General features: G+C 38.5%; 1 protein-coding gene across 3 annotated transcripts; it reads right to left on the bottom strand.

The window, feature by feature from the left end:
- Positions 1–33: 33 nt before the first annotated feature.
- si:cabz01007807.1 (uncharacterized) lies at positions 34–14,449 on the bottom strand. 3 transcript variants are annotated; one of them, XM_028564632.1, is made up of 31 exons: positions 14,280–14,449; positions 14,045–14,116; positions 12,856–12,921; positions 12,575–12,637; positions 9,939–11,108; positions 9,626–9,751; positions 9,423–9,512; positions 9,171–9,233; positions 8,651–8,710; positions 8,462–8,497; positions 8,315–8,377; positions 8,171–8,221; positions 8,016–8,081; positions 7,646–7,717; positions 7,457–7,564; positions 7,196–7,258; positions 6,902–6,979; positions 6,638–6,703; positions 6,508–6,543; positions 6,314–6,373; positions 5,895–5,951; positions 5,563–5,661; positions 5,416–5,466; positions 5,228–5,323; positions 4,781–4,819; positions 4,602–4,676; positions 3,593–3,664; positions 3,418–3,457; positions 3,246–3,303; positions 2,316–2,661; positions 34–2,103 (listed from the first exon to the last, which is right to left on the bottom strand). In XM_028564632.1, the coding sequence occupies exons 1-31, from the start codon at positions 14,295–14,297 to the stop codon at positions 1,699–1,701; spliced, it is 3,765 nt and encodes a 1,254-aa protein (XP_028420433.1). In that variant the 5' UTR covers positions 14,298–14,449; the 3' UTR covers positions 34–1,698. The 3 variants fall into 3 exon arrangements, with proteins under 3 accessions (XP_028420433.1, XP_028420432.1, XP_028420434.1); XM_028564631.1 differs by having other exon boundaries at positions 6,314–6,376; XM_028564633.1 differs by lacking the exon at positions 12,575–12,637 and having other exon boundaries at positions 6,314–6,376.
- Positions 14,450–24,266: the final 9,817 nt, after the last annotated feature.

Raw genomic sequence — 24,266 nt, forward strand, 5'->3', positions numbered from 1 at the left:
TAAAAAATAAAATAAAAGAAGTCTTAAACAGGGCACTTTGTAAAACAGTCTTTATTCAAAGATTCATTGTTACACTAAAATATCTGAATATATATATTTTACAGATACATTCTGTTCAGGTTAAAATAATGCAGGAAGATGCACTGACAGTGTGACTTCCAACAACATAAAGGCAGAAGTGTTATCCAGTAAGACCAAAAGTGGTCACTAAAACATTGAACATTAAAACATACAACAATCTTTCTGTATTCACAACATATTAACAAATGACTAGTTTGAAATTAGAATATTATAAACATTTAAAATCATTCATGTACAGGGTATGGGTAAGACCAAGTGTGTCTCTAGTTTTGTGTGAATATAATATGAGGATTGAGGAGGAATAAAATGGATTCTGCATGAAGATAAAACATTCACACAAAATTTTTCTATAAACGATTCTGGCAAATTTTTTTTTGTGCAAACATTTTACATGTGACTTCAAATGCAGAAATACTTTACAAATAGAGCTGCAACCAAAAACTATGGTCCAAAGTGTTCAAGCTTTTGTAACTGATATTGTAACTAACAGCTTCAACAGTGCAGGCAGTGTCAGACTGTTCTCTTATTACGTCCACTCCTTGCACACCAACTTAAAAACAACGATACAAAACATTCTTTCTTACTTAGATGTGCTTCTTGGCATTTTAAAGCAAGGCCATAGAGTGATATATTAAAAATAAATTACCCTATATACAACATTGATTTAATTGTGAATATGTCAACAATATATCCTTATAAGATGTGTGCATAAACAAAGTCCTGTCCATAAACGAAATACAGTAACTTTAATTTAACAAATAAAAAACTATCAACGTGCCAATTTTAACAGCACATTCAAATGTTACAACCTCCATGAGGCAATGCAAGTGTGACTAAGTGTCATTGTAGATTCTCAACTACTAACATTTGTTTGATTATACCAATGTCTGAAACAGGAATGGGACAAGATGATAGGAAATGCTGACAATATAATACAGTGTAATACAATAGCCATTTACTTTGTGAATTTATATACATTTTTTGTTGAAACTGTTATTGAACTCATTCTAGTGTAAGGTGCTCCTGTTTATTATTTGTCCTTCTGTAAATACAGTGGGAGGACAAATTAAACTGAAAATCTGTTCAAATGTGAAATTAAGCCATCTGTGACCACAAAGATTTTGATACACCTTATATTTAAACCTTTTTGCCTACCGAACACAGTGCTCAAAGATGTGGGTCTGCTTTCCTGTTATAGTAGTTAAGATGTTAAACATCTCATACAATACAAATGCAACAAGAGTAATCTACAGCCTCAAGAGCTACCAGAGTTGAATTAACACCTCTCTGCCAAAACTACAACAAAATAATTACCGTTATTAGCTTAATGGTGGTTGAATCTTTTGCAGCACTAAAGCAATTTATTGGAATATCCTGTCAATTGTCTAAACTTCTTATAACTACTCGAGTCTGCTGTCTTAAGCTAACTGATTTAAAAAAAAAAAAAAAAAAAAAAAAAATCAACCTTACACACCCTTTTAATGTCTAAAATTAAGTTAACAGCAGGTACTGACCTACTGGGCCCATACGTTTCATTATAACAGTTCCGTCATTTAGCCAGGAGAGGGGCTTGGTGGTGAATAACTACAGTCAAAGTAGCATTATGCAGGACGGTGCTCACATGTATCCAGTAGCATCCTGTAGCTCCTCTCTGATAGCATTGAGCTCCACTAGCCCATCATTGAGCACATTTGCCACCTCCTTTATTTGACCCACTACCTCTTTCTTGCAGCCTTTCTTCAGCTCTCGGGTGTCCTTGATGAAGTACTTGTCAATGCCGGTGAAGAGTCCTCGGAGCGAGGCGACTGCCGCGTCCGTTAACTCCACCCCCCGCATCACGGGCGAGTCGACTAAGCTGATCATCTGGACGGCCCTGCGGATCTCCCAGTCCTCAGAGTAGTGTTGGGTGCCGGTCCTGAGTAAAGGATGGCCACGGAGTTTGTACAAGCCCTGATTGACAAAGTGGAGGACCTTCCCAATGGTCTGCAGGTGAACCTCGAAGTCCTCCAGCAGCATCTCCACCTAGGGAAGAAAAGGGAACGACGACAGTCTTCGGTTAAACATTGAAAGAAATCAAAAGGTAAGTTCAAGCATGAGATGAAACAGTGAGTCGACCCGGGTTGCTGGTGTCAAAGTCAAGTGCTTGATCTTTATTATTTTTTTGGTACGAACTGTTGCCAGTGAACGCACACTGCCATTTCACAATGCAAGCATAGTCTCCTATAGCAGCTTACCTTCTTCCGGTCGTGCATGTTGTTAACGTTATCTGAGATGGCAGCAGAGGCTGACGTGATTCCTCCAGCTGCGGCCACACCCACACCAACAGCGGTAACTATGAGAGAGATACCGAAGGTAAAGGGGGACAGAGCCAAACCGGTGATGGCTGTCACACCACCCACGGCTGTGGCGGTGCCACCGGTGAGGCTGGCGATCTTGGCCTTGTGATGGAACTTGTTGATGTCGTCGGCGAGGGCGTGGAGGATGACGACGGACTGCCAGAGGACCTCCGCTCGCTCGGTGAAGATTTTGTTGAAGACATGCAGGCCACGATGAACCTTGTCCGCTAAGATGGTGAATGACCTGGGATTTATTTTGGGAGCAAACACAGTTTCAATGAAGACAGACCATATCACTGAAAACCAACTAGGTTGGTTTTGTCTATACCAAAAACATAATGTCCCCTATGAACATAAATCAGACCCATTTATCAAGTTGCTCAATTAATTCAAATACAGTATGGTACAAATTCAGCTATGGCTGCAGCTAACAATTACTTCATTGATTATTCTGAGATTATTTTCTTGATTAATCGTTTAGTCTAAAATATAGTGACAAGATTTTCTCAGAGCCCAAAGACCAACTGCTTCTTTTATCTGACCAATGGTCTAAAACCGAAAGATATTCAGTTCAGTATCACATATGACTAAGAAAAGCATCCTCACATTTGGGGAGCTAGATCCAGCAAATGTCTGGCATGTATGCTTGAAAAATTACTGAAACGATTAATCGATTATCAAAATATTTACTGATTACGTTTCTTTTGATCCTCTAATAGATCGACTAATTGTTTCAGCTCTACATTTCCCGCTGCAATCAGTCATCACAACTACAGCAGAAACAATCCCTCCAGCACAGTTATGTTTAGTGACATTAAAGAGATGTACTTAGACTCATCCTCCTTTAAGACTTGGTCTTCATCGTCTGAGGGCAACTCATCCCATTCTGAAATCCAATCAAGCGACAGGTGTAAATGAAGACATTGAATTATTTGTTTGTGTTTTTTTATTGCTCAGTTTCTTCAATCTGTTACTTTAAAAATAAGATACTGTGACTCACGCTCCACAGAGCCCCACCACTCCATCAAACTGTCAGTGTCCTGTGACAAAAAAAATAAAAAAAGGTTCACTCCTGAGACCGACACTACCAGAAAAGGACATTCACTTGCATACACAGGAGATGGACTGTGGTGAAGTGGCAGATTTATGTTTAGCAAGTTGTAAGAGAAACTGACCCCATCATCTTCTTCATCATCCTCCAGACCTGCTATAGCCTGTTCATCCATCTGAGCAGCCAGCCACTCCGCCTGCATGAGTGAGAGTGAATACACACAATAGATCTTTGAGACATACTTAAACATATTAACATGGATAAGTCATCAATACCAGGCATTATGAAAGACTTCCTTACACTCCGGTTGGCGAGTATGCCATGTTGCTTAACCAGCCCAGTCACACGTTAAAGGAATGTTACCCATCAGGAATAGAGATGACTAAGCAAACCGTGGAAAACAACATTTCATAATAGTTTCTCCGTTCTCAGTTGAAATCAACAAAGTGCACCCTGTATAAATCATGTCAGATGGTCTTTTGTGCACAAGAATTGTTCAGACAAGAGTTTTTTCTATTTAATCCTAATACTGTCTCAGTGTAATGGGCTTTGAGGTCGAGGTGATATATAAATACTGTAAAAAAATATGAAACCACTCAAACCACAGAGAAATCTTTACAAACAGTATCTTTAAACGGGCCGTCAGGACTTCTGTACAGTTGTTTTGGAAAATGCCATGAAAAGCTCAAATGTATCTAAAAAACTCCAACAAAAAACACACAGACATCAGTGCTTATTTAATACATTATTGCAGAACAGTACATTATGCTGCAAAACCAATGAAATAAGTGATTTACATGAGGCTAGTCCGGTCTGACCCATGACCTAAACAAAATGTATAATCAGAATTTAACAAGAGTCAAGTTGGTCAGCTTTAACGGTGTGTTGCTACATCAAGCGTTAGAGCTCCGTGATGATTTAGCTAAAAGAAGTTAAACTGTGGGTTATATAACTACCGAACACTAGGTCATTTATTAGGACGTTCATGCTAAGCGGTTTCCACCAAAGATGAAGGTTATCTACAGTAAGGATACAAGACATCCCATTTTGATACTAATCACGGCCAAAATAACCTAGGTTTAACCATTTACTAACTAACCTCAGTTTTCCACTTTGAAAAGGTGCAAGCGTACCTTGGCGGCCTCTGACAGGTAGTCACTTGACGTAGCTCCGGGTGGATCTTCACACTCTGGATACATGGCTTTGCCCTGGCATGACCGAGACAATAAAAAGTGAGCATGTCATGCTCTCGTTTTCGAAGATCTGACAGCAAAAATCCCTCTTTCCTCATGTGACTATTAATAAGTTTCACCTTGGGTTTTTTGAAGACTTTAAGTTTAGATGGCTTCTTCTGTTGAAGAGAAAAAAAGAAACTTTGAGAATCAAAACATTAAATAACACCAAAGTAAAGCCTTAAAAAGTGACAATATGAGTGACAAAATTACCGGTTTGCAGGTTTCCAATTCTTCTTCTTCCCACAAGTGTTTAGTGATGGGTTAACACTTTTATTCAAAGGAGTTCTCGTCTGCTGTGAAATGTGTCATTTAGCACAATGACACATTTAACAGCAAACGCACTTACTACGATCATTTTCTCTACTGTTGCTAAACTAGTTTGTCAAAATGATCGGCGCTCTGGATGCGCTGTTCATTGCATCATATGGCGTTTTGACAAAGCAGTTACACTGTTCTTCTACTCCTGCGGTTAGCTTTTTAATGGCACCATTGTTACAAAGACACTGGTTCAGATATAAAAATACCGGTTTGCAGTCCTCCATCCAGCAGTCATCGTCTAACTCGTCTGCCGAGAAGCTGCTCTTCTTTTTCTGATAATCGGTGTCCTCCAGCATGTCCTCCTAATTAAGTAAAAACAAATTCAAAATCCAATTGAAGTAAAACTATTTCTTTCATCTCTCATTGCCTTGCAATTTCACATTTAAAATTTTACCTTAGAGGTTCGACGACCCACGTGCAGCAGTTTCATATTTGTTGTTTTTTTCTGTTGATGAAAGAAAAAAAAAAAAAGCCATTAGGTGAAAACAGGTGACGAAACATTCAATAAAAAAAACTGAGTATTAAATTAAAAGAAAGTTACAGGATGGCAGTCTTCCATTCCATATGGATCATCATCTCCACTCAATTCAGCAGACCTGCGGTGTGTTTTCTGAAAGTGCTCCTCGTCCATGGAAGCAGCCTTAGAAACAGATTCAAAACAACAGTTATGCTTGATGAGACAGGAGTGAAAACCATGCTGCATAGGAGCCACTGCAAAATAAAATGTCTTCTGTTTCAAAACATCTAAATAACATTGTTTATAAAAGTTATTTTTCAAGCATGATTCAAGTCAGCAAATAACTACAGTATATTCAAATGGATGAACATGTCAAAGAATGTATCAAAAAATGGTAAAAAGAAGAAAAATAGTACCTTGCAAGATGAATGGAGACTGTGGCCTCTCTCCTCTACATCCACAAAAGTACCATCCTAATAGTGAAATTAATATAACTTACTCAGATGTAGAAAATTGTATCAGAACAAAAGAAGGGATGGAGTTGTTTTGTGTTGTGTTATGGAAGTGAATTTTATTTAAAATAAAAATTGTAATAACTAGTTGTCATATGCAAGCCAGCAATTCAGTATCTTTTCCGAAACTGTTAATCTACGCTAACTGAAAAAAGCAGAACTTAAACCACAGAAACTGTCATCTCTGCAAGTAATTCACAGGACATAAATCAGACCATTCACCCTCATATTAGACTATGAGAGAATTCATTATTCATTGTCCTATGACATACTGTATGTATTGCTGTTGTTTAAATGTTAACTGAACTATAGCTGACTGTTACCTGGGACTGGAGGAGTGGAGGTGTGTAGCCATGTGCACCCAAAACTTCATCTTGTAATTTCTCCTTAGGAGAAAAGAAAACGCTAAACATGATATACTGCTTAGACGTCTTCATACCATAAATACAATGTATGAGCAAAGCACACACACAGTGACTGTTCAAACTCACAAAATTCAAATGGATATAAATCATACCTTTGAGCTTTTGCGAGGTGTATATCCGTGTGCTCCCTTTGGTTCAGAGAAAAAGGGTTAGTGTAACACACATTCCTTAATAAAATATGCTTGAAAGGATGAAATATTAAGTGCAGTAGATGTGGGATACCTTTTCTACAGTGATGGCGTATCCTCTGTGTGGCACAAACTTGATTTTCACCCTCTTTTTTTTCTTCTGGAGAGAGAAAAGATTAGATTGCCCAAATCAATGCATGCCTGATTATTCGCAGTTCTCACTTTAAATGGTCAAATGTCTTAAGTCTAAAGTAATTAAGTTAGTTAAGTAATTGTGCCCTTTTCAACCATGATAGCATGCTGGCATTTATGTGCATATTGCTATGTATCATTATTGTAAGTATAACAAAGAGCATACAAATCCATGGCTGTCAACCTCTTCGTGCTGGGCTTCCAATCTCCCCTCCTCGCCAGTGCTGTCATGCAAAACTGTCCCCTGTAGACAACCAAACACTGCTTCAGAATGTGTACCACTGTTTACGGTTTAGAGAGACCAACATTTGTCTTTAAGAAACTAAAACGTTGACTTGCATTATGGGGAGAATTTAAGCTGTTAATGCTCAATATAAAAAAGGAAAAATAATGCTTTGAAACCTTTTTAAAAATGATCCACGTAGTTTGGTAAACACTTGGCAGACTGCAGGTACTTTACCTCTGACCATCGGCGTATGATGGAGTTTTTTTTGCCGACTTTTTTCTCATTAATGTCATCGTCCTGTTGTGGAATGACAAAGAAATCATCATCAAAACTGCGGCCTAGATGTAAGAAGTCACATGTACGCCAGCGACTTTTAGACCCACCATAGGATGGCTGGAATGCATTTAAACTTCCACGGCAGATTCAGAAGACGATTTTTAGGAAAACCTAAATCAATACCCTTCAGCACACACTTGCACTTCGAATAATAATCACCTTTGATTCCCGAGGTAAATGTCCGTGCACGTGCTTTCCCTCTGGCACGGAAGAAGCAACGGATGCTCTTCTTAGCAGCTGTTTGACTTTGGTCTTCAAAGGTTTCTTCTGTTGACAAAAGATGAAACATTATTAAACCACCACTGCTTTATTAATACCAATCATAAATACAGAAACAAGATAACACACCTTATAGTCCATCCCATTCCAATCCTCATCTTCATTCTCTTGTGCAGACATTGGTAGGTCTAAAAAATACTCCTGAAAAACAGAAGCAATAACTTTTAAAAACTGTCATAAACACACTGGTGTATTCAGATGGAATGTAACAATAGTTTTTGTCTCGATTTATTTGAGCAGATTTTACTTCTGGATCAAGTGTTTAACTGGCTTTGAAGTTTTAATATTGTAGTATACAGTATCGAATCACAGATATTGAAGAAAGTAGGATGTTTTTTTTAGATAGGATTAGATAGACTTTATTGATCCCAAATTGGGAAATTTCATTAAGACTAGGCTTACACAATTTCTATTTGATTCCAGCCACCCTGATTGTTACCTTTGATAATTTACGAGAGGTGGGTAGGGTCTTGCTCCTCTCATCAGTTATGTCATCAGGAAACTTCTGCAAGCAGAAAATCCTTACCATTATGAAGATTAACGTGCAAACACAATCAGTGTAGTGAAAATGTGATTTTGCATTGCTTCGCTTACATTTGACCCTCTTCTGGAAAGCATGGACAATCTAAACTTTCTGTCCTTTTTCTGTAAAACAAATAAATAAACGCTAAACTATATACTTGCCAACAAACACAGAATGTCTAACAGTGACTGACGAGTGAGACTGTCAGATAGTACCTTGCCGTGAGTCTCAGAGTCATCCTGATCCTCGCCACTTCCTCCATCAGAGTCTGCCTTTATCTAAGAGAAAAATTTGCCTTTTTTAGCATTTACTTTTGGCTACCAAACAAACTATGCCAACTAGAGAAATAACTTGTCTCTTACTTTCATTGATTCTCGTCGGAGTCTTAATGTTCCAGACTTTGAAAAAAAAAAAGAGAAAAACACCCTTTAGTAGCTGAAATGTGTTTGACAGAACATTCATTTTGCATAGAGAAGGTTGCGGAGAGTTCCAGGTAGCATGACAACATATTTAGAAAGAATTGCAGTTGAATTTTGAACATGTTTTCTTACTGGTTTGAAGTCAGGGTTAAGTTGAGGGCTGTCTTCAGGCCAGTCTTCAACACACTTTTCCTGTTTAGGGATTTTAGTGAAAGCAACATTTATACCGTAAAGACAACAAAAAGATAATAATCCAGAACACAATATGTACATGTTTGCCATGTCCATCCATCCCAAACCTTTTTTTCCATAGGAGATATATTGGCTTGTTTTTTCTTTAATACCACAATCAAGACAACATTCCCTCTTGTATGACACATATGTAAACATTAGATTGAATTCACATCACAATTGAATGATGAACGGCCTCAGCAAATGGGCCTTCCACTACTAAAGCTTGGAGAACAGCAACACGTGTACGATCCAACGTGTTCATATTACTGGGTTTAATTAACACTATAATTTTAGACTTTTAATCTTTCAATTATGTTTCTTTCACTTTCTTGAAGTGACTTTTCCCCCTAAGAAATGTGTTAATTGCAACTAAACATTTAGTAATTAATATTGAAAATCACTTTAACTTAAAACTCACCTGTCCAACAAACAAGATGTCTTCAAAGACGAGATAGTTCTCAGATTCAATTGGTTTACTTTCCTGTAAGTAAAAAAAAAAAAAAAATATATTTGAAACATGCCCACAGAAAGATGATGTTCCATCCTCAAACTACCTATGTATGACCTTTTACATTGTTCCTCATCGATATTTGGACCAATATTTGAGAAAACTTTGTTAGCCAAGCAAATAAGGGCAGCTGATTAAGTCAAATCTAAACAGCATGCGTACCGGAGTTGTTTTGTGTTGAATAATTGGTTTTGGGACTGGTCTGAAGGCTGGTTTGGGAGCGATTTTTGGCACAGTTGCTTCAGGTTCAACCTAAACAGAGTCCAAAAGAGGCAAAAACAGCAATTAAAAGCATAGCAGTTGCAGTAGCAAAGAGTTAAAGCAGAGCTATAAAAACATTATGTTAAACTGTGCTGTTTGCATACAGAGTTTGCGGGCGTGGGTGGAGGTGGCCTTTCTGGTTTTGGTGGCTTTTCCGGCACGGGCTGCTTTTCTGGCCTTAGTGGTCTACTTCGGGGAAGTGGCTTTGGTGGACGTTTGAAGGTTGACACCTGTAAGTTTGATTATTAAAAAAAAAAAAAAAAAAATTATGAAGTGCATGTCGTGTAAATCTGAATATGTCTTTGAGCTATTTGTCAGCGAGATGCATCCTACAGTACAGTGGGACCCTGCACAATGTGTTAACATTTAATATGGATTTTATGGTTGTCCATATATCAAATGACACTTGTTACATACATGAGTCATGTCAGCTGGAGATGGTCTGGTTGACACGGACATATTCCTGGCCCGACTGAAGGGACTCGGCTGAAAAATATCAGACTCGGTTCCCTGAGGATTCGTCAAGAAAATAGCATGTGGCCCGTTAGAAGACTTTGGTCGGACGGCTGCATGAGATTCTGATGGAGTTGCCTTGGAGCGATCTGGTGACGAAAGCATGTCCAACTTCATTTCTGACGGGCTGTTGAGTGAAGGTGTAGAGTTTGGGGCCTTAAAGGCTGTATTGTTGTAGGTTATCCCAAATAGATCCTTGCCATTAGTGTCCGAGGGAAAAGGTAGGAAGCTGTCTGGAGTCCCAGGGAAAACATCTTGGAAAGGGTCATATTGTCTTGAGGGAGTAGTACCGAACGGGTCATCCAAGCTGGAAAGGTCTTGGAATAAATCCCTTGCGATTGGGCTTGGGAATGGGTCGACTGTATTTGTAGACGAAGATGAAAATACATCCAGATTTACCTTCCAAAAAGACATGCCAAAAAGGTCCTCTTTGGTAGAGGGATCTTGTTTGTTTTCCCTGATGTTGAAGAGTTCTCCACTTTTAGTCGGAACTGTTTGAAACAAATCTACTTCTTTGGTCGTGGCAGTATATGATGGGTTCGTCATCACTGGCTGTGGAGACTGGAACCGATTATCCTCCATGTTTGATGGAGATTTGAATGGGTCTACAAAAATACTGGAAGATTTATCAAAGGGGTTTACCTCCGTAGTGCGTTCAGTGTGAAGTAACTTCTCTCCTTTAGCAGCCTGGGAAAGATTGACGCCTTCATCTTTAAACAGGCCAGAGCTTTTTAAATGCAAGGTTTTTGAGAGGTTCTGTGTTTGAGCGAAGACTGGATTAAATAAATCTGGCGAGTTCAGGGATATGTCATAAAAATGGCCATCGGCAGATACGTTTTGGGCCAATGTTGATGTCTGGAAACTGCCTTGGATGCCGTTGGGATTAAGGGTCTGGAATAGGTCCTTTGGATGTTCAGAAAATTCAGCTCCATTTTCCACAGTCTTCGTTTCAGGCTGAAGCTCGCGAGGTGAACTCTGAAATTCAGGTGGAGGGGCAAAAATGTCATCAAGGTTTACTTCCTTTGAAGTTTCTCTCCCTACGTCCTCCATTACATGACCTTTGCTGCCAGGTTCCTGATGAAAAGAATACAAGGTCTTTAGGGACATGCGCAATGAAAATAACATTACTTAGGTAATGCTGTGATCTGGTTTTAATAACGCAACTACTTATATGTGCCAAATAATATTCATAAAAAGGGTTAACTCTGGCCAACGCCCAGTGATTCCATTCTGATAACCAAAGAAAGGGAAATGAGAAAGAAGAGGTGTTAGATTACACTTGGACTGTTGACAGGAAGCTCAAAACTGAGGATTTAAAAAGAATTTCCTGCCCTCCATTCTGAAAGAATTAAGACAGAATGACACAGCAGAACATGTTAAACTATTGTTGCGAGGAGGCATGAGCAAGATATGAAATTAACTTATTGCCTCAAGGACTGCTCAAGACAAAATGGTATCTCTTTTAAAATAAGGGCAGGCACAAACAAAACTATGTATAACAAAGGCTCTCAGATATTATCTTTCTTCCTTCCCCATTGGTTCATTTCCTTTAGCACATCAAAACAAACCCTAAACACACTCCATCCCTTTCACATGCCGACACTTAAAACTTTAGTGCACAATCTGGTTATACAGAATCACGCCGACCTAGATATATATAACAATAACAGTTAGTCAGATTGTTCTTCAAATAACAAGAGACAGGGTGTGAATTAGAGATGCACCAACTTTCTAGGCCGATTCCAATTTTCTTTGAGTTAGGCCAGCAGATACCGATTTTAGCCGATTCTGATTTAATTTTTTCTAACCACTTTACAACACACAAATATTTATTTTATTCTCTCTTTTCTTTAATAGAACATTTTGCACAGAACATAGAAAAAAAATTGAACAGATAATGGATCACTATAAAATAGAACTATATAAATTACTCCTTGTGTGGGAAATTCACACACATCTAAAGTGCAACGTTAGAACCATTTCCTTCTTTTCACATCCAATATCCAACTAAAAAAAATGTGATTTGGGTTTTAGTGTCGTCCCTCCACGGTCTACTTTTTCCTTGCAGGTGTTGAATAATGCAAACGTGTTATCTTCTGCACAAACGCTGAAGAATTTCCAAACAGCTGACATGTTGCAGGTTAATTCAAAGGTTCCCAACATGTGCGAGAATAGCGCGGACACGCGCTTCACACCGCAAGACACACGGCGGAGAAGTTAAAGGAAAAAAGAGACCGTGCTGTCGCGTCTGTGCGTCCTTGAGAACTGTAACTCTTATAACTTCTGTTGTCAGTTAATTGTAGCATTGACCGGCATGAATCGCCATATGTCAGACTGACCTGCCGGTCTTTCGGTGCATCTCTAGTGTGAATTTAACCTGTGCCACAGCAGGAAGATGATTATTATCCCTCGTCATTAACCCTAACAAAACATATTTATGGAGGGAAGCGGGGGAAGACATGTCATGCTTGTAATGCATTCTGATTTGCTGTGATATGAAAGCCATGTGTTCCTTGTCAGAAAAGTAAACAGTCTCTGACCTGTTTGTTTCGAGAGTGGTTCACAGATGATCCACAGGAGTCAGAGGTGGATGAAACAAGAGACTTAGAGGGAAAGAGATAAAGACAAATACATTATCATAAGGAAGCCCATTTAAAATAGTTATCCAGGATTGTAGAAAGGGAAGAAGTGAAATGTAACTCTTACTGTATTTAGGCGGGGGGGTTGCATGTTTGAGATGTAAAAAAGTGGATGGATGTGAAAGTTTGTAATTTTTGCTGTGTGTGTGTGTGTGTGTGTGTGTGTGTGTGTGGCCACTCACCTGGTATTGATAATGGAAAGGGCTTTTGGATACTTTCTTTCGCAAATTTTGTAGCATCCCAATACTCTGAAGAAAAGACACATCATCATCAGCTATCCAGTTTTTACTGTTGTGAGTGACTTACCGGGCCTTAACAAAAAAATCTGCATTGTTCATCTCATACCTTAGTGAAAGAAATATCACAAATATATAAAAAGAAACTAAGAAAAAAATAAGTAAAATATGGTTGGATACCTGAAACATTAATGAGACTGGCCGGATACCACGCTAAAAACGATAAACAGATCTCCAATTCCAGAATGCAGGTACGTTTTATAATAAATTAAGATTAGATATGTTTAAAAAAATATATATTATACTTATTGCCTAATGCTGCAGTAAATCACTATTAAGATATTGTCTGATCGTTCCCATCTTCAGAGTTCTTTGTACCCTACAGAAAGTAGCCTACATTATTTTGAGATTTTGGCTGGTGAGTGAAGCAAATCTATCACCCAACTGCATATTTTACCAGCATTTGGCTAGTAGATGCTGCTAATTTTGAACCCTGGTTGTAATCCATTTTGTGAGACTATACTGCAAAGGGTACCTTTTTTATTTTTTATTTTAACATACATGAAGTAGTTAGATATAGCATCTACATTAAAGTCAAACTTAACATGTTCACTCAAAAGGTTCTACAGAGTGAGAACATTGATGCTTTTCCATTAAATAAAATGTTCAATTATGGAATTATGGAAAAGCCACATGATGAGGTCAAACCAGTGTGACGAGATGAGAGCATATTCTTTCTGCTCTCTATGGTTAAATCGCAGACGTGACAGCGCAGAAGACATTCAGCTACATCATCATGACACTGGATTTACCCAGTGGGTGTGTTGACCTTGACACAACTAGGCCTACATGCCAGCCATACTTTGCCCAAAAAAAAAAAAAAAAAAAAAAAAAAAAAAGCAGTAATCCAGCAGTGCGGCTAACACAATTAACTCAAATTGGTTGTTTACCTGTTTGAGGATAAAATGTTATTTGAAATACGTGGAAGAAGAAGATGGAATTTAGGTTGCAGTGTTTGCGCCCATATTTGAGAATCAACACACACACACACACACACACACACACACACACACACACACACACACACACACACACACACACACTATAAAACTACATCTTTTCCACAGGTACTCACAGGTCGTCTTTCCTCAGCTGCACTTTCTGCTGCTGCACTCCATCCATGGTCGACCGCCCCCACCTCATTCTCCTAATAAACATTTAAATTAATAAAATAAATACGAATAACCATAAAGCCATGTCTCAAACACTTTTCGCCAAACAATTTTAAACCAATTCTTCTTTTCCTGAAACATTAAAATTAGCTTGCATCAAACGCACGCTTTTAGAGATAGTTTGAACTCCGGACTTACCGTTCCATCTCCTGTCATGATCAGTAAAGGTGGTTAAAAACTAAATTCCTGAATTAAAACCACATTATTTTCTCTACGGGCGAGATTTATGGATGACAAACGATGATAACGTTTCCTTTGCAAAATGCGTATGCGCGAGTGACACGACTCACTCTGGTAATTATCTTACACCTGCTGTCAGCCGCGAGGGATACATAAACATCCGGTATTAAAGATTTCAAAATAAAAGGCTTTACTCGTGCACGCTCAGTGTCTCGCTGAAAACAAATGCTGCGATTAAAATGGATCTATAGTATTTGAGTCATAACATTTTTGTTATTTTGCATTATCAAGCCATTTTCTTGCTCGGAACACTCTGGAATCGCTGCACACAAGCTTTACCTTTTTTTTCTTCTTCATTTTCTTTAATTTATTCGATGCAAATGTGATCTACAAAATAATAATTACAGAATTAACAATATTACCAAAATCAGGAGGCAGGCACTCTTAGCCTACTTAGAACATCATCACTAGTCAAATTTAGGCTACAACTTGACAAACTAAAAGAAGATAAATTAGCCTGCAGATTTGGGAAGTTTAAAGGGATAATTTTAAGAAGTAATTTATTGTGAAACCAGTTAACAATTTGCAGTTATTAGTGTTTTCGGAGGTTAATACCAAGTTTAAATTCAATTTGGTTTCTGTCGGCTTTTAGCCACCATCCGCCCAAATTTTAAAACTGGAGGGCAGAAGATTCATCTTCCATTATTTTAACATCTTCACCTAGGCCTACACTTTAAATAGTAATATCATTTTTTTGAATTGATACATTTTGCACTACTATTTTGAAAGAAAATTCACATTACTTCCGGTCTCTTTCTTACAGCGTGGGTTTGACACAAGTGGGCACCTTTCCACCTACTGTCTTCATCTCAATGCAAACCGACCGGTTGTCCTCGCCCAGTTTAACAGGGCGGTGTTGTCATCCTCTGTTGATGTCCTGAACCTCTGTGCTGACAGATAAGGGAACTGCAGTGTTCTAATTATTGACTGACAATTACTGCATGGATACAAAAGCTTCTTAAAGTGTGACTAATATAACATACACGCAAACATTGTATTCCTTAATCCATTCCAGAAACATGTTCTACATGTATAAAAAAAAACGAGAGAAGCAATAAGATCATGTATCCATTTAATGGGCCACATCCAATTAGGCAATTTCGTCTCACACTTTGTCTTTACAATTATGTTTTCCTTATAGGCCTTTACTGAAAGTCCACCCTGCAGAAATCGCACACAAAAAATCCCAAGATGGAATTGCATCTTAAAATTTAGATAAAACTAAATGATTGTTCAAGTGGGGATTAGAATCAGCCCATGCAAACAACACTTTGGGTAAAAATGGCTAGAACAACAACGTTGAAAAGTTTTGATCCCAAAATCAGGTTTGTGCTGTTACAAAAGGTGTGGCCTCTGATATAGATCATTTTAAAACCAAGCTGTGATATAAGTGGTAGGGATGTAGGCAAATCTTTAATCCTGAACAAAAAAAGATTATCATATTGTTAGCACAAAACATACTCTCATGTCAACTGTAGATGGACGACACCTGGACAGTCAGTGAGAGACTGTACTGATTTTTAAGAAATGGTGACTGCACAGAAACCTGGCTTTATAGTTAGTTCTAACCCGTTATTGTGCATAAGAGCAGCATGCAAACGGTCTTTAAATATTTTTTCACAGCTGTTGACTATATAGACAGTGTTGTGACATTATTTTTTCCTGCAGATGGGAGACCATTCATACTGTATACTGTACACATGTATACTGTACATACATATCATTGAATAAGAGCAGCATGCAAACTGTCGTTAAATGTTTTTCACAGCTGTAAACACAGCTGTTTTTTACAACTATAGTAGCCTACATAGACAGTGTTGTGACATTATTTGTCCAGCAGATGGGAGAAGCTCACCAAAGACTGTAAATTAGGAGTCTATCATGAGAATCTGCTTTTGTTTCAGGATAAGTAGAAGTTTTGATTGTAACATATTTTATTACAGTTACATCATAATATACCTGATTAAAACCGTTAGCACCAATGTAATTCAAAGCTCAAACTCAATATTATTTTCTGAATTCTTTAAGTTTTTGCTTTGGGAAGTATAATGTCTTTCAAAAACACCAGGGACCTTTAACTAAGAACACTTTAACCTCAGTTAAAGACTTTTGAAACAATTGTATGCATACTATTTTATTAATTTGAATACAGGAATAAAGAAAAGCTCCTAAATTAAAATAATAGAGAAATGCTGACTTGTATTATATACTATGCTATAGCCCGTGTAAAACAAGGCTGATCCAAAATTCAGTTAAAAGCATTTACATGTAAATAAATATCAATTGTATGATGATCCGTTGTCATAACATGTTCATCAGAATGTTTTAGGTGTCACAGGTCACTGTCACCTGAGCACACATGATACAGTATGCTTCCAAGAAGTTGTGCGATTGTGAAGAAAGTGAAAGAAAAACCATGTTGTTACCGCTCGAGAATTTAGGGGAATTCAAGTGTGTGTTTTCTTATTGGAAACTTAGTTTACAATAAGTCCAACAAATAAATGGAAAGTATGGCAAGAAATCCCCTCGGGGCGGTGCCCAAAAAAAAAAAAAGTACAAAAGACTTAAAAGAAAGAAACAACTGCTCGGGCTTCAGATCAACTCCAGCATTTTAAAGACACACATCACTTCTCATCTTGTTAACAGGTGAGTATCAGATTACTAAAACAATACATTACATACATGCATTAATAACAAAAAGAGCTACATAATACAATGTGTGTAGGTGTTTTGATGCGTATTTGTGAATATTTGATAGTCAGAGTAATAATACTGTTCAGCTATAAAAACTACAGAAGCGATTCCCTTGCCAAAGCTGAGCTTATATTAATTAACATCTGTCTCAGTGAAGAAGGTAAACACAGCGTTGATTGATATGTATATGTAAGTGTTACCAGCACTAAGATAATCTTACAATCAAATAAAAACTATATACAAGTGAAAGTGAAACTCTGTGTTTATATCAATGAAGCCATGGTGCTCAAACCAAACGTCATCAAAGTTAATGGACAATGTTTCCCTGATGTTGAATTTTTAACATTAAGATGTCAGTCATATTATCTGCCTGCAGAACTTTTCTCCCCATGCAAATTCAAAAAATAAGGAATGCGTTACTGTTTTTGTTTTGTGTTTCTTGTGTAGCACAAATAGACAACAACTGCATTTTGTTGTTCAACCCTGTATCGTAGAATGACAATAAAATGAAAGGGGGAGGCTTGCATCATGTGGATGCAACAACAGTGTTGTTGTCATTAGAATTCCTTAATGGGGGAGACAGAAACCATGCACTACAGCTTTAATCTAATAATTAGAAACATATTCATACCAATTTCAATTCTAATGTTGTAGCAAGCACAGGGCTACACAATTAAATGCAGTTGTAGTTCCTTTGTTCTACTTGAGATGAAACAAAACAAACCAAAAACAGTGAATAATGTTTATAGAATTTGCATCAGGAGGAAAGTTCTGTGGGCAGATAATATGGCCGGCATCTTAATATTAAAAATATGACATCAGAAAAACGTCCATCAACTTTGACAATATATTAGCACCAAGCATCATTGATATAAACATAGTTTAACTTTCACCCATATATTTGTATTTTCATTGGCAACATTAACATATAGCTATCCGTTGAGTCTGTCTTTATTGAGACAGATAAAAATGAAAACACTCAGCTCAGGGAAGAGATACAGGACAAGAGGAAAAAAAGAAAGAGAGAAGGTGATAGAGATGAGAGAGGAAGAGGTTCTGCCCACTGTGTCCAGGATAGGATTAGCATCTTTAGGCTGGTGGAATCTTTCCATTGCCATTAGGAACACACATGATGTTTTTATAGTGAGAGTTTCCGCAAATAAGACAAAAAGGTATTTTTTAGTTATTTATATATATAATATAAAAGTTCCCTACTAAACCTTAAAGAAATAATCTCAAAATTCAAATTCTTTCCATTTCTGTTTTCCATAATATTTGACAGTTTTCCCACAAAATGGAGGAAGTTGAAGAATTGCTTAACAGACTCAACACTACACTCCTTGCTCACAGTTACTTGACCGCCAAAAATAATGAAGAGGTTCTTCTCAACAAGCTGCAAGGACTGGTTACAAATATCAAATGGAGCCCGGTGGATGCCGCTGACTTGTTCGATGTTCTTCTAAAGCGATTTGAGTCAACAACAACTGACAGATCACATCTCCTCTCATGGATGTTGAACATGTTGCACTGTATAGAGATTCATTACATCACTCCCAGTTGGAGATGTCAACACGGAAAGACACTTATTGAGTTGGTCCGAGACAGGACTGTAACAGATGAGGCCCTCAAGAAATCTTTAGCCAATGACACAGAAAAGCAACTGGATGAAATTCTTGAGGAAATCCGCCACCAGAAGTTAAACCAAATTGATGAAAAGCTTTTAGATGACGTGAAAGACATTGTATCATCAATCAAGGAAGATTCTACGTCAAACAATAATGGATCACAGCAGAGTGGATTGAAAAAAGACTTGCTGAGGCTCTGTCAGGCTGTGGAAGAAATTAAGAAGTTCAAACCACGACTGACACAGATGGTGAGCTGGTGTATTATGGCTCTTTCCAAAACAGGGCAGTTAATTCAGGTTGGCACTGGAGAGGGGAAGTCATGTATCGTGGCAATGTTTGCAGCTTTTCGAGCTATGAGAGGAGAAACGGTAGACATCATGTCCAGCTCATCAGTTCTTGCAGAGAGAGATTTGGATGAATGGCAAAACTTTTATAAAGTTTTGAAAATCAGCGTCAGCTGCAACACCAACAAACAAGACAAAGACTCAAAAGAATGCTATAAGTGTCAGGTTGTTTATGGTACTGTGGAAGAATTTGCTGGAGACTGGCTCCGGCATCACTTTCATAGGATGGACATATTTGGGCAAAGAACATTCCAGTGTGCAATTGTGGATGAAGTGGATTCTTTGATGCTAGATAAGGGTCTTCATGTAGTCTATATAAGTAGTGATATGCCTGCTTTGCAACATCTCAATCCACTCTTGGCATTCATATGGTCCACTGTTAATAAGTACACAAAGATTGGCACAAAGACAACTGTGGGGCAAACATACCCCTTCCCTCATGTTGTGCTCGAAAACATAAAGGGCAAAGATGTGGATGAGTTCAGAATCCTTCAAATGGCCGAGGACACAGGTATACTGGCAAAAGGTTCAGTCAATGAACTTAAAAGGAACCCGAGCCTTTTAACTGAAAAAACTGCAAATGTTACTGCTGCCCAGTTGGCAAAGTTCTTTGAGGCAGTAGAGAAGAGATTCCCCTCTTGCCAGTTTGCTCTACACTGCTTAAACAAAGATGGAGCAATAGAGGAACTGAACAAGGGACCACAAGAAGAAACGGCTGAAAGGCAGAGAGTGCCACTGCTTTTAATTAATGGAGGCTTCTGTCAGTACATGTATTCTGATGAAAACAGTATACAGAGAGCTGTGCAAGCAGAAATAGAACATGCTCTGCATTTCACACCATGCCAACTGAGCCAAGATACATTTAGCTGCTATGTGCCGGGCTTCCTTTCAGAGCTGGTCAAATTTAAATTAAAGGTTTGGATTGAAAATGCATTTTACGCACAAACCATGAGAATGGATCACGAATATATCATTGAGGAACATGGGATAGTGCCTGTTGACTACAGCTGCACAGGTGTTGTTGAAAACAACATGAAATGGACAGATGGGCTACAGCAGTTTCTTGAAATGAAACATGGGTGCAAGCTGAGCGACATGACAGCCATCACGAACTATATGTCCAATGTTGGCTTGCTTCAAAAGTATGGGAATCAGATATTTGGAATCTCTGGGACTCTTGGACAACAAACAGAGACTGAGACGCTGCAGAAAATCTATGAAGGTATCAAGACCTGTCGGATACCTTCATTCAAACGCAGAAAGCTGTTTGAGGTTGAAGGAGTGATTGTAGGTGATGAAAAAGAATGGATTGAGAAAATCTGCAATGTTGTCACTGCAAAAGCCAACCCTACTCCATATAGGGCTCAAAGAGCTGTGTTGGTCATCTGTGAGACCATCAAACGAGCAAAGGTTCTCTACCATGCGCTAGGAAATAAAATCCCTAACAAGATGCTTTACATAAGCAACAACATGGACAATACTGCAATCTTTGCCAAGAAGCTTGATGCAAGAGAGGTCATTATAGCAACAAATCTTGCAGGTCGTGGGACAGACCTTCAGGTTTCTGACCAGGTAAAGAGAGATGGAGGTTTGTTCGTTGTGCAGACCTTTCTGCCAAAGAATGCTCGTGTGGAGGCCCAGGCATTTGGCCGTACTGCTAGACAAGGATCTCCTGGGTCTGCTCAACTCATTATCTGCCCCAGCCATCTGTCAGAGTTACTTAAATCGCTGGCTTTAATAGGCAAACATCGATCTTTATTGGAAAATATATCTAATGACATGCTAGTTCATCGACATTATTTTGTGGTACAATTTAGATTGTATCAAAAAAGCCACATCAATGAATTATCTAAATCTTTGGCTTTGAAAGTGTTGACAAAAACCTCTGATTTGGGAATAAAGACACTTAAAGATGCCAGAAATGACTCTGTGGCACAAACACTAGCTAGCTACTTGGAGTGTGACATCCCAAAGATAAAGAAGAAGGAAGAATTCTTCAGTCATTATCTTAATACACTAGATGAAGTGTACAAAAGCAGTAACAGCAAGCCAGCAGATTCATATTTGTCTGCGCTGAATGAATTCTGGGGTATGTGGCTACTCACAAACTTCAGTGAGAATGATTCTATCATGGACTTAAAAAACAAACTAACCCAAGACCTGAAAACAGCAAGGGAGAAACTCAGACAGAAACAATCACCCTCATCCAACTTGCACCACTACACTGCATTTGGCAATGAGCTGCGTGAAAAGAGACAGCTTGCAGAGAGTATCAAGATGTACACTAAGGCCATACAGGAGGACCACTGTTGGGCAGCGATTGCATATTACAACCGTGCTTTTGCATCTTTAACCCAGCAAGACAGGCATCAGGAGCCAAACTGCATCAATCAAGCTCGGGAAGATTTGCTGAATGCACTCAAGTCTGTTGAGCTCTACTGTGAACAAACTGAGCTTACTCGTAGATACTCCACACAAGTCAGGGACCTCCACAGCGATTCAGTCACCAGACTTGAAAGTCACATGATAGCCAGACACAACGTGTTGTTGTATTTCAAGGCAAACATTATTGAGGCCATAACGAAGGTAGACAGGGCCAAAGACTTAAGTGGGTATGTAAAAGTGGAGGAGCGTCTAGTCTACCTCCTGGTTCCACTGATGCATGTCCTGCCCTTGGCAGTCCTTTTGACAGAGTCACTGACTACAATCCGCTCCAGAGACCCTCTGAAGTTGCTCCAGCTCATCAGTCATCCCTCCTGTGACATTCTCAATGAACTGATGTGTCTTAAATCTCTGGGCCTGACTCATGTCTACACACTGTTCCCTCTGGGTGGCTTTTTCTCAAAGATACGTAGGTTACTGCATTTTTAATAAGATGTTAACCAGTGCAGGTTCCCTGTCCATTGTTACAGTGCATGCAATATGCTATATTTTCATTAACGATGTCAATTCAATTGAAAAATTCAATTAAAATTCTTCATATTAATATATTTTTATTGTACTTTATATATTTATATATATACATATACATTTTAAGTTTGCTCCATTTTGTTGTCATGCATTTACTTGCTCCTTTATATGTATTCAAATTACAATGATAAAGTATTGTTGTAATACTGATACAACATTACAGGGTTACACGTTAATATTGTATTTTATTAACCTGACAAGCCAGACCCACATCCAGATGTAGGGTCTGGGAACTCACCATTGGAGCTCAATCCGAGGGACGGGATAAACGGTTGTCTTTCAAATTCCGTCTGCACATAATAGGATAGCGCTACAACCAATCAGAGCAACGCTAGTTGATAGATTAAACGTTTGCGTATCCGGTCGGCAAAACTCTGAACACATCTTCCTTTTTTAAGAATGATTTCTGTGCTGTTCTTTATTCTTTCCTCAAAGAAAAGATTAACTCTAAATCTTCCAGAAGACCGCTGTTCCCAGCAGCAGCAGCCACAAGCCCTGCCCACCGACTCTATACACGATGTGAATTTTGTGACCAAAATTTGGTTTTTCCAGCTCGCAAGTCAATCGAGAGTGCCTAGACCCCCCTCTGGCTGCAAAATAAATTTGCTGCCACTAGGGTGCGTCTAGATTTCTACGCTAGTATTTTATATTTTACCTTTTGAAACATACACCTAAAAAATGTAAGAGTTATCGTTGATTGATATTAAGAGGATCATTGAAGTAATTGTGTTTTTATTCACTGAAGGTTTATACTTTTGGAGAGCTATAAATATGTGTATTCAAATTTAAAGGGTACAAGCGGCCGAAATGGGTTTCCTCAGGAGGGTGGCTGGCGTCTCCCTTAGAGATAGGGTGAGAAGCTCAGTCATCCGTGAGGAGCTCGGAGTAGAGCCGCTGCTCCTTTGCGTCGAAAGGAGCCAGTTGAGGTGGTTCGGGCATCTGGTAAGGATGCCCCCTGGGCGCCTCCCTAGGGAGGTGTTCCAGGCACGTCCAGCTGGGAGGAGGCCTCGGGGAAGACCCAGGACTAGGTGGAGGGATTAGATCTCCAACCTGCCTGGGAACGCCTCGGGATCCCCCAGTCGGAGCTGGTTAATGTTGCTCGGGAAAGGGAAGTTTGGGGTCCCCTGCTGGAGCTGCTCCCCCCGCGACCCGACACCGGATAAGCGGACGAAGATGGATGGAAGATGGATGGATGAAATTTAAAGGCATTTTGATTCCGTATAATAAAAATCACCTGGTGGTTATTGACTGTTCATTTGAAGTACATAACAATATTTACAGATGTAGTAATAATAATCAATGTGGTATTATGTGGTACTGAGGTTTCCCTGCATTGGAGACTGCAGTCATGTATAATTATGGCAGTCATTTGTTTAGCACAGTACATTTTATGAGATGCATAAAAATTAGAATACAGTATTTGTCACAATGTTCATTTTAGGGCTGGAAGCTAAAAGTAATCCCGGTTTGTACAGTATTGTAGCTCATGCATGCATGTCCATACAAGGTTAAGCATCATTGCTTAAAGCACTTCTGGTTAGATGCTAACTACATTTCATTGCTATTTACTTGTGACTTGTGACAATAAAGTTGAATTGAATCAAAAAACAGGCTAACCTTGTTCTGCTTACCAAGTGAACCCACCTGTTCAAGAAGTCCACTGTACCAAGTATATATATATATATATATATATATATATATATATATATATATATATACAGTATATATATATCTAACCCAATCTAATTAATGACATACTCTGTGATTAATTAATTTTTGCTGTGAAAGTATTTTAAATATTTCAATTCAAATGAATCAATGAATATTCAGCATTAATGACATTAAAGTTCAAAAACTCTTTTTATTATCATTTTCACTGTGCAAATAATGGCCATAACAATCTACAATATGACCTAATATGCTGAGGAAATAAATTCAAAAGTGCTTCAGGAAGAAGATTTTTATAAGGAAATATTCCAATCAATAATCCAGGCAGCACGTTTTCGTCTCCCTCCTTCATTTTATAGTCGAATGGTGGCTAGAACGCCTCCGGGTCAAAGGTCAATACGGAAGGGATTAATCTGCGTTATTTTTTTTAACACATTATTTTTTCTCAGTGGAGCCGTTCTAGCCACCATTCAACTGTAAAATGAAGGAGGGAGACAAGAATGCGCTGCCTGGATCACTGATTGGAACATTTACTTTGTCAACTCTAAAGTAGGCTAGGCTACCAAATCAATGCTAAGCATCCA

This window comes from Perca flavescens, chromosome 19 (genome assembly GCF_004354835.1).
Source record: "Perca flavescens isolate YP-PL-M2 chromosome 19, PFLA_1.0, whole genome shotgun sequence".
Classification (NCBI taxonomy): domain Eukaryota; kingdom Metazoa; phylum Chordata; class Actinopteri; order Perciformes; family Percidae; genus Perca; species Perca flavescens.